The 13,916-nt window shown below is 41.4% G+C and overlaps 1 protein-coding gene across 3 annotated transcripts in view; it reads left to right on the top strand.

The window, feature by feature from the left end:
- LOC135549852 (ras/Rap GTPase-activating protein SynGAP-like) overlaps positions 1–9,485 on the top strand; it is a 73,214-nt gene extending 63,729 nt beyond the window's left edge. For 2 of the 3 annotated variants that reach the window (XM_064980194.1, XM_064980192.1), the window contains 5 exons: positions 351–518; positions 4,646–4,857; positions 5,087–5,114; positions 7,788–8,105; positions 8,897–9,485. In XM_064980194.1, the coding sequence (XP_064836266.1) occupies positions 351–518; positions 4,646–4,857; positions 5,087–5,114; positions 7,788–8,096 (717 nt within the window). In that variant the 3' untranslated portion in view covers positions 8,097–8,105; positions 8,897–9,485. The remainder of the gene's footprint in view (positions 1–350; positions 519–4,645; positions 4,858–5,086; positions 5,115–7,787; positions 8,106–8,896) is intronic. The other variant, XM_064980193.1, reaches the window with a different exon arrangement.
- Positions 9,486–13,916: the final 4,431 nt, after the last annotated feature.

The following is a 13,916-nucleotide window of genomic DNA, read 5'->3' as shown; positions in this document are numbered from 1 at the left end:
CTATACATGTTGCACATTATGTAAAATTATGTAATGTAACATCAAATACAACCTGATTATGTAATGAAGGCTATTGTTTGAACATTATTGTATATTGTCAAAATCTAAGGAGACAAGTCCAAAGAGATACATCTTGAAGATGGACAGCTTCCTAAAAAGCACAGAAAAGTGTTGCTGTTTTATCTAGTAATTTAATCCATCTGCCATCAACTCTTAACAGGCTAGAACACATCACAAGCTTTCCTAAATACTTTCTGAGATAGGAGAACCTTTTATTCTTAATAATTTTGATAGCATGATCATGCAATTACTGAGCCTCTTCCTGTATCATCTTGCCTCTTTGCTTTCAGGTTTCTCCGTCCCCCTCCACCCTGACACCTAACGAGCGCACTGTGGCCTGGGTGTCCAACATGCCACACCTCTCTGCCGACATCGAAATATTGCGTAGCTCATCAAACCTTGAGGACCTCAAGCTGAAGGAGTACTCCAAGAGCATGGACGAGTCTCGCATGGATAGGGTGAGCCCATTTTGGGGGGGATGAGAGCCTCTCTAGTAAATTAAATAAGGTTCCTAGATTATAAGGGAATGCCATTATCTGCTTTTCATTTGGTTGTAGGGTAACATTTAACCCCCAGCATGATGTTCCAAGAATTTTATGACAAGGTCAAAGGAAAGTTTTCACTCCATGTCATAATTTGATGTTCCAGGATTGGGACCTGAAAATATTGCTAGACTGTTCCTTGAATTAAATGTTCCTTGAAGAAAGGAATGCAGGTAGCCTAGCGGAGGCCAATAAGAGTGTTGGGCCAGTAAACCGAAAGGACGCTGGTTTGAATCTGCAAGGTGGAAAGAGCTGCTGTTCTGCCCTTGAACAAGGCAGTTAACCCCCACCAACTGCAGGGGGCTGTCTTAATCGACGCTGTTGGTGCAGTTGTTGGGGGTTAACTGCCTTGCTCTCTGATTCAGAGGGGTTGGGTTAAATGTGGAAGACATTTCAGTTGAATGCATTCAGTTGTGGAACTGACTAGGCATCCCCTTTAATTAATGTAATTACTCACCTAACAGATGGTTCATACTTTTAACACTGTGTAAAAGTGGGGACTACGGTGCTACAGTTGGGGAATAAAGTGTATTGTAGGAGCTCTGACACATTGGGGTCAGTCCTAATGCTGTACCCAGCTCCACGATTGGGCTAAAGGGGGCTTAGCCCCCTTAGTTCAAACGTGTGCCCCCTCAGCGTTAGTTTTATGTCCCTATATAAAAATAGCAAAAAAAGGTTAAAATGAGGGAGGTTGGCTAAAAAAAAATGTTTTCTACGCTGCGCTGTCAGCACAATGGACAGAGTGCACCACGGTGTGTGTAGGGGGGCTATGGAAAGCAACTAGGGCGCTTCTCATCTCTATGGTAGGCTACGTGAATAACATAATACGCCTCTGCCTGTAATATTTCATTTTGATTTATAAGTGCGGGGTCAAGTTTACCAGTTAGGCCATGGTGAGGATGCCGTGTCGGAGGCCAAACTATCTCCTTCTTGCTCTTCTGCTGTTCCTATGGAAGGTGCTCTGCACGAGTATCTGCCCTATGTTGGGGTGTGAGAGGTTTTCATCCTCTCAGGAGCCTGGAGAGGAGAGGGTGTGCTCTGATCCTTTCCCCGGGCATGGAGAGAAAATGACTGCACCACAAAATGTTCCTCGGTGTGTCACTGAAGTTATTTCACTGCTGGGGTGTCTGGAGATACCCCCAGTGTCCACTGTGCATCGTTCGGGAGAGAATGCTCCCTTACCTACTTCAACAAAGGCCAATGTGTGGAAGTTTGTGCCCCCGCATCACCAAAAGATTAGAGGACAGTATTTAGGCAAAGTGTTCATCTGCCTCTGAGCAACTGCTATAATGTTCCTTTATTTCCTCCGCCAATCTACATTCACCAAATGGACATAACATGTTGGTAAATATGGAAAAGAAAAGTGACCACTGCTACATCCTAACAATATTTATGAGGTTACTGACTTTTTCCACATGATGTTACGTTACAGCTTTATTTAAAAAAAAATATATATATTTCTTATTCCCTCATCAATCTACACACTATCCCATAATGATGAAGCAAAAACAGTAAAAAAAAATGTGCTAATTTATAAAATAAAATAAACTGAAGTCACATTTACATAATTATTCAGACCCTTTACTTAGTACTTTGTTGAAGCACCTTTGGCAGCGATTACAGCCTCGCGTCTTCTTGGGAATGACGCTACAAGCTGGGCACAGCTGTATTTGTGGAGTTTCTCCCATTCTTCTCTGCAGATCCTCTCAAGCACTGTCAGGTTGGATGGGGAGCGTTGCTGCACAGCTATTTTCAAGTCTCTCCAGAGATGTTCGATCTGGTTCAAGTCTGGGCTCTGGCTAGCCCACTCAAGGACATTCAGAGACTTGTCCCATAGCCACTCCTGCGTTGTCTTGATTGTATGCTTAGGGTCTAATGACAATTGCAACAACACTGAATGAACACTTATTTTAACTTAATATAATACTTCAATAATATCAATTTAGCCTCAAGTAAATAATGAAACATGTTCAATTTGGTTTAAATAATGCAAAAACAAAGTGTTGGAGAAGAAAGTAAAAGTGCAATATGTGCTATGTAAGAAAGCTAACGTTTCAGTTCCATGCTCAGAACATGAGAACATATGAAAGATGGTGGTTCCTTTTAACATGAGTCTTCAATATTCCCAGGTAAGAAGTTTTAGGTTGTAGTTATTATTGGAATTACAGGACTATTTTCCTCTATACCATTTGTATTTCATTAACCTTTGACTATTAGATGTTCTTATAGGCACTTTAGTATTGAAACACAAGCACTTCTTACCTCTTAATCGCCTCGCTATTCATGTCAAATAAATTAGTCAGTTAATTTGTACTAAGCAAACTGCTAAATCGTTCAGTTTACATCTTGCCTAGATCTTGTCTTGGCTACTGTACACTATCTGAAATTAGATGTTAGGCCTATCAGAGGCTATAGGCTACCTGCCGTTATCTAAGCAAACCATGGCAAAATTGAATCATGAACCCAAATTCTAGTTTCTAGCCTATGCCTATTGAAATGACAAGTCAGTATCGCAAATGGGCCATTTGTCGTCTTAACATCTGGCATGTAATAATAGCACAATTGCCAGAGAATAGTCTAATATACATTTTTATGTTCATCCAAGTTTTTCTTGCTTACAGATTTAGAGATGCTCTGTCCAACTTTCATCACTCAAACTTACCTGTCGGATTTATCTATAGTTATGCACATGTGCAAAAGGGATTGTTTTACAACTATAAACCTGGTTCGAGCCCTGAATGCTGATTGGCTAAAAGACTATGCAAATCAGATCATATACCATGGGTATGACAAAACAGTACTTTGTACTGTTCTAATTACGTTGGTAACCAGTTTATAATAGCAATAAGGCATCCCCAGGGTTTGTAATATATGGCCAATATACCAGGGCTAACGGCTGTATCCAGGCACTCTGTGTTGCATCATGCTTAAGAACAGCCCTTAGTTTGGGTATATTGGCAGTACACCATACTCCTTTTGCAAACGATCTGGTGAGATGAATAAGGGAAAATGATCTTATCTCTTCCCACATTTTCAAATTGCTTTATTACGTCATGTCATAGCTTGCAATAATTATTATTTTGAGGAACCCCGAATTTTGCTTCTAACGTTGTTACAAGTGAAATATTCCTTCTTAATTGGCTCGATAACGTTATGGAAAAGAGGCTACTGTATAAATATGGCAACTCCTCTCTTGCTGTGATTTTTTTTTTTTTAATTTGGGCTAGTTTTCAAGCCTTTTGGGTAGGTTTTGCGTTCTCATTAGGCTATAATGTTTTGTTTGACCTGAGAATCCTGTAGTTAGTTCTCTTTTGGGTAACTCAAGGGGAGGCTGTATCTGAGCCTGGTAGACCCTACCTGTGCTTTATTGGATAAGACTGGTTTTGCCTAAAGAGAGGCCTTTTCTTTTGAAAACGGACATTTTGAAGCCAGAACATTATGTACAAAACGTTAAGAACACCTCTTTCCATGGCATAGACTGAAAAGGGGAATCCAGATGAAAGCTATGATTCTTTATTGATGGCACTTGTTTTATCCACTTCAATTAGTGTAGACGAAGGGGAGGAGACAGGTTAAATAAGGATGTTTAACTCAGTATTAGGAAGGTGTTCTTCATGTTTTGTTCACTCAGTGTATTTGTAAATACCACTGTCATCTTTGAAACACCAGCGCTATGTAAATAAATCCAACACTCATTTGCACCTTTACCTGCCTGCCTCCTGCTGAGTCTTTGTCCTTAAGACTGCTAGAAGTCCCATATTTTACGCTGATACAGTGCAGTGGAAATGGGCGACAGATTGCGCCAACCTGTCACTTAAAAAGCACTCAATGATCTCGGAATCTCTGCATTGAACTTAGTGTTTGTTGTGATATAGCGTGATATAAGCAGAATTCAATATAATTCCAATGCAAGATCCCAAAATGTTTGCCCCCTCGTCGATTACAACTTCCCCCTTAGTCACGTTATACTTGCGCCAGGGTCTGCCTAATAGATGCTAGAATTCCAGAGCATTGATCTCCCTCCCCTGCCGTCTCTCTGCCAGGTAAAGGAATACGAGGAGGAGATCCATTCCCTGAAGGAGCGCCTGATAATGTCCCATCGGAAGCTGGAGGAGTATGAGCGCAGGATGCTTTCACAGGAGCAGCAGACCAGCAAGATCCTTTCGCAGTACCAGAACCGGCTGGACGACAGCGAGCGCATGCTGAGGCAGCAGCAGCTGGAGAAGGACAGTCAAATCAAAGGCATTATCAACAGGTGAGCTCGACCAAAACAAGACAAGACAGAAGGTTAATGCCTGCTTGCTCACTTGCCTAGATATCATTTACGTTGAATGCATTTACTTTTGTGGGAATTTCAATTCCCTCAACATCATATCTGTTTCCATAAACAGAAAGGCTAATGATGGGAGGCCAAATGGCAGAAAGAAACTGAATCGTGGTTCTGTAGCTTTTTCTAAAATATACATGTTCTCCTTCTTTTACAGGCTGATGGCTGTGGAGGATGAGTTGAGAGTGAGTGCCATTCCTGAAATTAAGCCCAGAATGTTCAGAGAGCAGATCTGTTTGTCTGTTGGTCTGTATGGCTGAGAGCGTATTCTAGTCTTGTATGAGTCTATGGTGTGTACGCTGATATGGTTTAATATGGATTCACTAGTCTGTCATATGTGCCATTTTTACATTAGTAGTGGTAGCATGTGACTAGTGGAATGCATTTGGAAACCTGCGACGTGCTTACCCTGATATGACAGGCTTACCCTGATATGACAGGCTTACCCTGATATGACAGGCTTACCCTGATATGACATACCTGTGGCAAAGAAACGGTGACATAGTTAACCCCATTTTTTAATTATTTTTTTTACCTTTATTTAACCAGGCAAGTCAGTTAAGAACAAATTCTTATTTTCAATGACGGCCTGGGAACAGTGGGTTAACTGCCTGTTCAGGGGCAGAATGACAGATTTGTACCTTGTCAGCTCAGGGGCTTGAGCTCGCTTGAACTCGCAACCTTCCGGTTACTAGCCCAACGCTCTAACCACTAGGCTACCCTGCCGCCCCATAAAGGGCCTTGATAACTCATGGACCCAGCCAAGTTTCTCAACACCAGTTTCCCTTTTGAGAAAACAATGCGAAACAAGTAAAACGCTGTTCTCTTTACATTGATTCATTTGGTTACTTGACAACGTACTATATTGCACCATGTCTATTCCGTCCTACAGTATGTAAGCTGTTGAATGTCTGTCTGGGCATAATGTCTCTCTACATTATAGAATTTTTACCACCACTGACAAAAGACCGTTTCAACCACTGCATATTGAGGCATTTCTTTCTCAAAGCTGGTGTAAATGGCATCTATGATGGAGTGGACTGGCAGTATAAGGTTGAATATATGTGGTAAGTATAGGGGTGTTGCTATGCATTGCAGCATATTCGAGAGTTTTATCAACTGGACAACCTTCGATTGGCTGAAGGTGATCCAATCCCTGACCAGTTTGTTTTGCCAAATGCCCCTTGTTTATAGACACAACCAGTGTCAATGAAAGCATGGCCAGACTGAACCAGTGTAGAAACAGAGAGATATTCCGTTTGGATTCCAGGCTAGCTTTCCCTTGATCCAGCTACGTGGTATTTCTTGCACACTATATAGTGTGTATGGCCAGGGAAAGTAGAGCCCTGGCATCTATATGTTTATTTGTAAAGGTATGCAACACTCCATTACTGAAATATACCCCCTACATTTCTGAAAACGAAAGTAGCTTACCATGGTACAACTGTATTAACTTGTGTTTAATCATTTGAACTGTTTTCATCTTTCAAAAGCGAGAGGCTCAATGTGTGAATCAGAAAGAAGCTGCGGTTTGGACTGATAGTGTCAGACCAACACTTACAGTGAACAGGGTTGGGGGGAAAAGTAGGGTTGGGTTCTTTACTGTCTGAATGGTTGCAAAGAGGGTTTTCTTCTTGTTAGAGGGTTGTGGGTTATGTTTCCATGTAGCATGATTTCCCATACTGTTGTACCTGTGATTTAGTTTGTTGTTTTATTCTAACTGTGTTGCCATATTGTGTTTATGTTCATCAGTTCTTTTGAGGTGGTGGGGTGAACACATGAACAACCCTATTTGGTACTAATTAGCATATTTTTTTCTGAGAGTGTATTGATACATCTTTGCGGGAAATTATGAATTGAACATACATGTCTTTTTTAAGTCTTACAGAGTGCATGACTAATGGTAGTTTTCTGTGCATCCCTGTGTTGAGGATGAGTTTGGGGCATCTGCCAGATGCCAGATGCCTAAAACAGTGGTTTTGATTGGTCATGAGCATGAGTTTTTGCTGATCCCAAACAGAGGTTAATCATGACACTTTCATTGTATTATTTGAGAAAGGATAGGAGCTGAAGAAGGGAGAGTAAAGGGAGTACAGATGTCAATCGCTCATGATTGAACCGGGATCCCCCCCGTGGGGGAATGTATATGGATTAAAACGTGAGAGCGTTACCCACTCAACCAGACTCCGGGACCACGTGACACTTTTCGTAACTTGGCTATTTCTAGCTTTACTTGTTCAGTCTGTATGAGGCCACAGTCCGCAGTGAGTTAAGGCAGCCAACACTGTTAGGGTGCCACTGATATGAAGCCCATTGACAACTACATTTTCTCAAAATTAAATGACAATCACTGACTCTTATAAATCCCATTACATGAGAGGGAAAGGTCGCTACTACCACCTTAGGCTAAAGTCCCTCTGTATTGCTTCAGACAAATGGTTGGACTACACCTGGGTTGTGTTCATTAGGGCATACATCAGACAATGATTTGCAACGGAAAATGAAAAATAGCTTTTCTTATTGGATAAGTCCAGGTATATCAGTCCGTCTTCTTCCATTGGGTACCTAATGAACAGGACCCTGTTTCTCAACCCTAAACCCCCACCCCCCCCCCCCCCACCCCCCCTGTCTCTGTCCTGTGCTTTCTTGTGGGGTCTTTCTTTTATTTCATCTCTGTTGGAACTTCACATTCCTTTACTTTATAACATATTTCTTCTCTCCCTTTCTGCAAAACTCCCCCCCAACCCCCTCTTCTATCCCCTCCTGTGTGACGTTCTCTCCCCACGCGTTCTCTTCTGACTCCCTCCCACCCACCATTCCGCCTTTTCTCCTCCCTCCCTCTGTCTTGCTATCGATAGGAAGAGGACTCTTCCTCTCTGGGTTCAGCAGACCCCCATGGTCTCCCCGGAGGGGGGGGAGGGACGGCCACCGCCACTGCCAGGCCCGGGGTCTCCTTTTCGGGCGTCTCCTGTGCCAGCACCCCTTGGAACGGAGCCCTCCCTCCCGTCCCACCTCCCCGCCTACACGTCAGCCACAACGGGGAGCTCCGTGGCAACCGAGCCTACCCCTCGACTACTACCATGGCTACGCCAGCCAGGAGCACGGCATCTTGGACCTCGGCAACAGCAACATCAGATCCAAGCTTAACCGGGAGGAGAGCAGTCTAATAACGAAATGTGATTACTAAAACGAGTCAAGTTGAGAGAAGAGTTTTCACACCCAGAACATCCTCTTGGCTATGTTTATCCTTTTGGCCCTTTTTCAAAATAATCATTCATTTACTTGATAGGGACAGATTCAGTGACAACATTGACACATCAATTTACCAGATGGCAGATGCATTGCACCGTCTTGCTTTAGCTTGCGCTAATTTCCAGCATCAGTCACTAGATGGGCTTTGAAATAATAAGAATTGGTTCTCAATTAAGAAACCTTGTTGAATAAAGGGATAATAATAAAGTGACGTATTCGTTTTAAAGACTGAAGGAGCCATCCTCCGATGTTTAACAGGTGATCCAATAATGGCGGTTATGTCATTTTTAATCAAATGGGCTTATATCAGATTTTAAGGTTTGCTAATTTACTAATTGATAATCGCAGTTAATGACACGTGGATTGGAAAAGCTTATTTGTACCTCTTTATTTTCCTCATTTTTAAAAATCCAACTAGGACTTCCGTGTGTGTGTGTGTGCGTGTGTGTGCGTGTGTGTGCGTGTGTGTGCGTGTGTGTGCGTGTGTGTGCGTGCGTGTGTGTGTGTGTGTGTGCGTGTGTGTGTGTGTGTGTGTGTGTGTGTGTGTGTGTGTGTGTGTGTGTGTGCGCGTGCGTGTGTGGTTGCTAAATGTTCAACTCTGTATTTTGAAATGTGCTTTGACCAACAAATTGTGGCCTGTAATAACTCAAAGATTCTTATTATTATTTAATCCATTCCCCTTTCACCATTTTCATCTTTCCCTCCCTACCTGCAGCCAATCCAACCGTTTTACGGAGGACACCCTGGAACCTGACTGGCAGATCAAATGCGGGCGGAGCTGATATGGGTCCAGGCTTAATCCTATTGGCTGAAACATAGAAGAGGTCTGCAGTACACGGCTACTCCAGATCTTGATTCCCCCACAACAAGCTGAGCTTTAGGAAAATTCAAAGGGGGGAGGGTTCTTTACATGCTAACACACCTTCTCCAGTCCCTCATGCATTTGCTCTTTCTCTTTCTCTCTGCAATACCACTCTAAGTTTTGACCCTGGTGACAATCAGTCCAGTATTAGCGGTGCTGTTTACAGTATCTACGTGTTGCAGTGACCCATTCACGAGTGATGAAACATTGCAATATCGAACCTGTGGTTTCAATTTTAATAGGTATGACAAAGCACAATACTGAGAAAGAGAAAGAGAGACTGGGGGGGATCCAAAGACCCCCCCCCCCACCTCAAATATTCACTTCACTTAATTAATTCCCCTGTGACACACCTGCTACACTGAACGCGTAACCCAGTGGGTAGAATTCCACTCATTCCAGGGTTTTTCTTTATTTGTACTATTTTCTACATTGTAGAATAATAGTGAAGACATCACAACTATGAAATAACACATATGGAATCATGTAGTAAACATGTGTCAAACAAATTAAAATCTATTTTATATTTGAGATTCTTCAAAGTAGCCAGCCTTTGCCTTGGTGATAGCTTTGCACACTCTTGGCGTTCTCTTAACCAGCTTCATGAAGAATGATGGAGTTCCCAAATATGTTGAGCACTTATTGGCTGCTTTTCCTTCACTCTGCGGTCCAACTCATCCCAAACCATTTCAATTGGGTTGAGGTCGGGTGATTGTGGAGGTCAGGTCATCTGATGCAGCACTAAATCATTCTCCTTCTTCTTCTTCTTCGTCAAATAGCCCTTACACAGCCTGGAGGTATGTTGGGTCATTGTCATCTTGAAAAACAAATGATAGTGCCACTTAAGTGCAAACCAGATGGGACGGTGTATTGCTGCAAAATGCTGTGGTAGCCATGCTAGTTAAGTGTGCCTTGAATTCCAAATAAATCACAGACAAGTGTCACAAGCAAAGCACCATCACACCATCATACCTCCTCCTTCATGCTTCACGGTGGGAACCAGATAGGCGGAGATCATCCGTTCACCTACTCTGCATCTCACAAAGACACGGCGGTTGGAGCTAAAAATCTCTCATTTGTACTTATCAGACCAAAGCACAGATTTCCACTTGTCTAATGTCCATTGCTTGTGTTTCTTGGCCCAAGTAAGTCTCTTATTCTTATTGGTGTCCTTTAGTAGTGGTTTCTTTGCAGCAATAACACCATGAAGGCCTGATTCACGCAGTCTCCTCTGAACAGTTGATGTTGAGATGTGTCTGTTACTTGAACTCAGTGAAGCATTTATTTGGGCTGAAATTTATCCTCTGTAGCAGTGGTGATTCTAGGTCTTAATTTCCTGTGGCGGTCCTCATGAAAGCCAGTTTCATCATAGCGCTTGATGGTTTTTGCGACTGCACTTGAAGAAACTTTCAAAGTTCTTGAAATGTTCCGCATTGACTTTATGTCTTAATGTAATGATGGACTGTCGTTTCTCTTTGCTTATTTGAGCTGTTTTTGCCATAATATGGACTTGGTCTTTTACCAAATAGATCTATCTTCTGTATACCACCTCTACCTTGTCACAACACAACTGGTTGGCTCAAACACATTAAGAAGGAAAGAAATTCTACAAATTAACTTTTAACACGGCACACCTGTTAATTGAAATGCATTCCAGGTGACTACCTCATGAAGCTGGTTAAGAGAATGCCAAGAGTGTGCAAAGCTGTCATTAAAGAAGGCTAGTTTAAAGAATTTCATGTATAAAATATATTTTGATTTTTTTTAGCACTTTTTTTTGTTTACTACATGATTCCATGTGTTATTTCACAGTTTTGATGTCTTCACTATTATTCTGCAATGTAAAAATAAAGAAAAACCCTTGAATGAGTAGGTGTCCAAAAGTTTGACTGGTACTGTATACCTCTGTAATGCCATGAACATATTTCTCTACGGCCTAATTGTTTCCTCCTTTTTCAGTATTCTATTCTTCTCTATCTCTACACAAGAGGAAATAGTAAATATGCACAGCCCTATGTTTCACAACAGTAGGACAACAGGTCTCGATTTCTATGTCATCTGGATACAATTACAACCTAGGGAGCTGGGATATATGGACATTGTTTTACTTTTCCTACGTAAGTGTTTTAATGACATGAATTACTCACCTGGACACGTGTGGTGTTTGTTTCTTTGAAATTATATCCCAGTTAGATTTCTTTACATTGTGGACAATTCCCCTGGACCACTTTACTTTTGTACGTATGGGTTCTCCTCTTCGAGATGGAAAGAGGAGGTTTCTCCCTGCTTTGCCTCCATCAAAGTCTGGGACACACTGCCCTTTTGTGGCCATAGTATCAATCTGCACTAGTTAGGGGAGGAAGGATGTTTCCTCAATTGGTGCTCAGCTACAGAGCTGATACAATTGCCATGAGCGACCTGTCCCAGTTGAATTGACTCCACTCTCTCACCTTGGACTCGTGCAGATGCCTGGACTCTAACCTTCAGGTCGTACTCACCTCCCCTTATCACCACAGAGGGGTGTGGCAGAACAATCGTCAGATGGTATTACTTAATGTCTCAGTTATTAAATGGGTGTATCTGTTCTTTGTGTGTATATATATATATATATATATATATATATATATATATATATATATACACCCACCTATATATATACACTACTGTTCAAAAGTTTGGGGTCACTCAAATGTCCTTGTTTTTGAAAGAAAAGCACATTTTTTGTCCATTAAAATAACATAAAATTGATCAGAAATACAGTGTAGAGATAGAAGAGTGACGAAGCGACTGGGATGCTGGCCTTCTAGGTAGAGTTCCTCTGTCCAGTGTCTATGTTCTTTTGCCCATCATAATATTTTACTTTTATTGGCCAGTCTGAGATATGGCTTTTTCTTTGCAACTCTGCCTAGAAGGCCAGCATCTCGGAGTCGCCTCTTCACTGTTGACGTTGAGACTGGTGTTTTGCGGGTACTATTTAATGAAGCTGCCAGTTGAGGACTTGTGAGGCGTCTGTTTCTCTAACTAGACACTCTAATGTACTTGTCCTCTTGCTCAGTTGTGCACCGGGGCCTCCCACTCTTTCTATTCAGGTTAGGGCCCGTTTGCGCTGTTCTGTGAAGGGAGTAGTACACAGCGTTGTATGAGATCTTCAGTTTCTTGGCAATTTCTCGCATGGAATAGCCTTAATTTCCCAGAACAAGAATAGGCTGACTAGTTTCAGAAGAAACTTCTTTGTTTCTGGCCATTTTGAGCCTGTAATCAAACCCACAAATGCAGTTGTTCCAGATACTAAACTAGTCTAAAGAAGGCCAATTTTATTGCTTCTTTAATCAGGACGACAGTTTTCAGCTGTGCTAACATAATTGCAAAAGGGTTTTCTAATGATCAATTAGCCTTTTATAATGATAAACTTGGATTTTTAACACAATGTGCCAATGGAACACAGGAGTGGTGGTTGCTGATAATGGGCCTCTCCATGCCTATGTAGATATTCCATTAAAAATCTACAGTTTCCAGCTACAAGAGTCATTTACAACATTAACAATGTCCACACTGTATTTCCGATCAATTTGATGTTATTTTAATGGACAAAACACATGATTTTCTTTAAAAAACAAGGACATTTCTAAGTGACCCCAAACTATTGAACGGTAGTGTATATACTGAGTTGAATGTGTATATACAAGAAAAGGGTTGTGTGTGTGTGTGTGTGTGTGTGTGTGTGTGTGTGTGTGTGTGTGTGTGTGTGTGTGTGTGTGTGTGTGTGTGTGTGTGTGTGTGTGTGTGTGTGTGTGTGTGTGTGTGTGTGTGTGTGTGTGAAGAATTGTTCCTGAGACAGAAACGGGATTTAAAAAATACACCTCAAAACAGTAAATGACGAGAGGGGATACACAAGCATGGGTACACACAGGAGCACATCCCATGTCCATGTCTTCTCATTTGAGCTGTGTATTGTCCTTTCTTGGTTCCCCCCACTTGAGGTAAAAAACAAATCTACATTTTTTCTTCCCCCATGCATGTTTACATCACCCTGTTCTGCACAAAAAAAAACAAAAAAAATTCAAACCTCACACACACATGCCGAATCTAACTAAATGAATGTTTTATCTTTCCCTTCTAGTCTAACTGTATGGCACTTTGAAATACTTTTATGTGTTGGTAATTTCTGTATATAAATTGGGACAGTAGATATTACAGAATCTTGCTTGAAACGTTTTTTTTGTTGTTTTTTTTTCTTTTCTCATGCTGTAGTTCTATTAAGGTGAATATATATTTACTTTCAGAATTTTGTTGGTTTTATGAGTAGACCTTATGGTAAGTTGATTTTGTAGTACGTTTTTGAGATAGTTAGGGATTAAGGTAGACTGCACTTAAGATTATGCTTTTCATAGATACAGGTGCAATATATTGAGATGTGATACTGTGCCTCTGTTCGGATATCAGATTTTTTTTAAACAATACCACAACCCCTTTGGGGTCATTTCTCTTTTCACCTACAAAAGCCTCAGATCAATATCTTCTCACGTCTATAACCAAGTGGTCAACATACAAGTGAATAGCATGGAAATGTTTGCTGTAGCCACGAGGAATGAATTGCCATATATTGATTTAGCCAATATAGAAATGTTTTCAAGTTTCAAATGTAAATCATTCTCAGCTGCTGTGCTACAACATCTCATGTGTATGACTCCTAGACACAAGTAGATTGTCACACCAATCAACTGAACCCTTAACCTATCATATTGAAACTACCTATCTATTAATTACAATGACTGACATATGATATAATGCCTTTTCTCATAGCCATTCCTGTAATCGATTTCTGTGTTTTTCCTTCCCTTTGATGCTATCCTTATGATGGGGACTTTCCCCT

The sequence above is a fragment of the Oncorhynchus masou genome, chromosome 12 (genome assembly GCF_036934945.1).
Source record: "Oncorhynchus masou masou isolate Uvic2021 chromosome 12, UVic_Omas_1.1, whole genome shotgun sequence".
Classification (NCBI taxonomy): Eukaryota; Metazoa; Chordata; class Actinopteri; order Salmoniformes; family Salmonidae; genus Oncorhynchus; species Oncorhynchus masou.
Note: the sequence above shows the minus strand (reverse complement) of the source record. Positions and strands in the feature narration are given on the sequence as shown.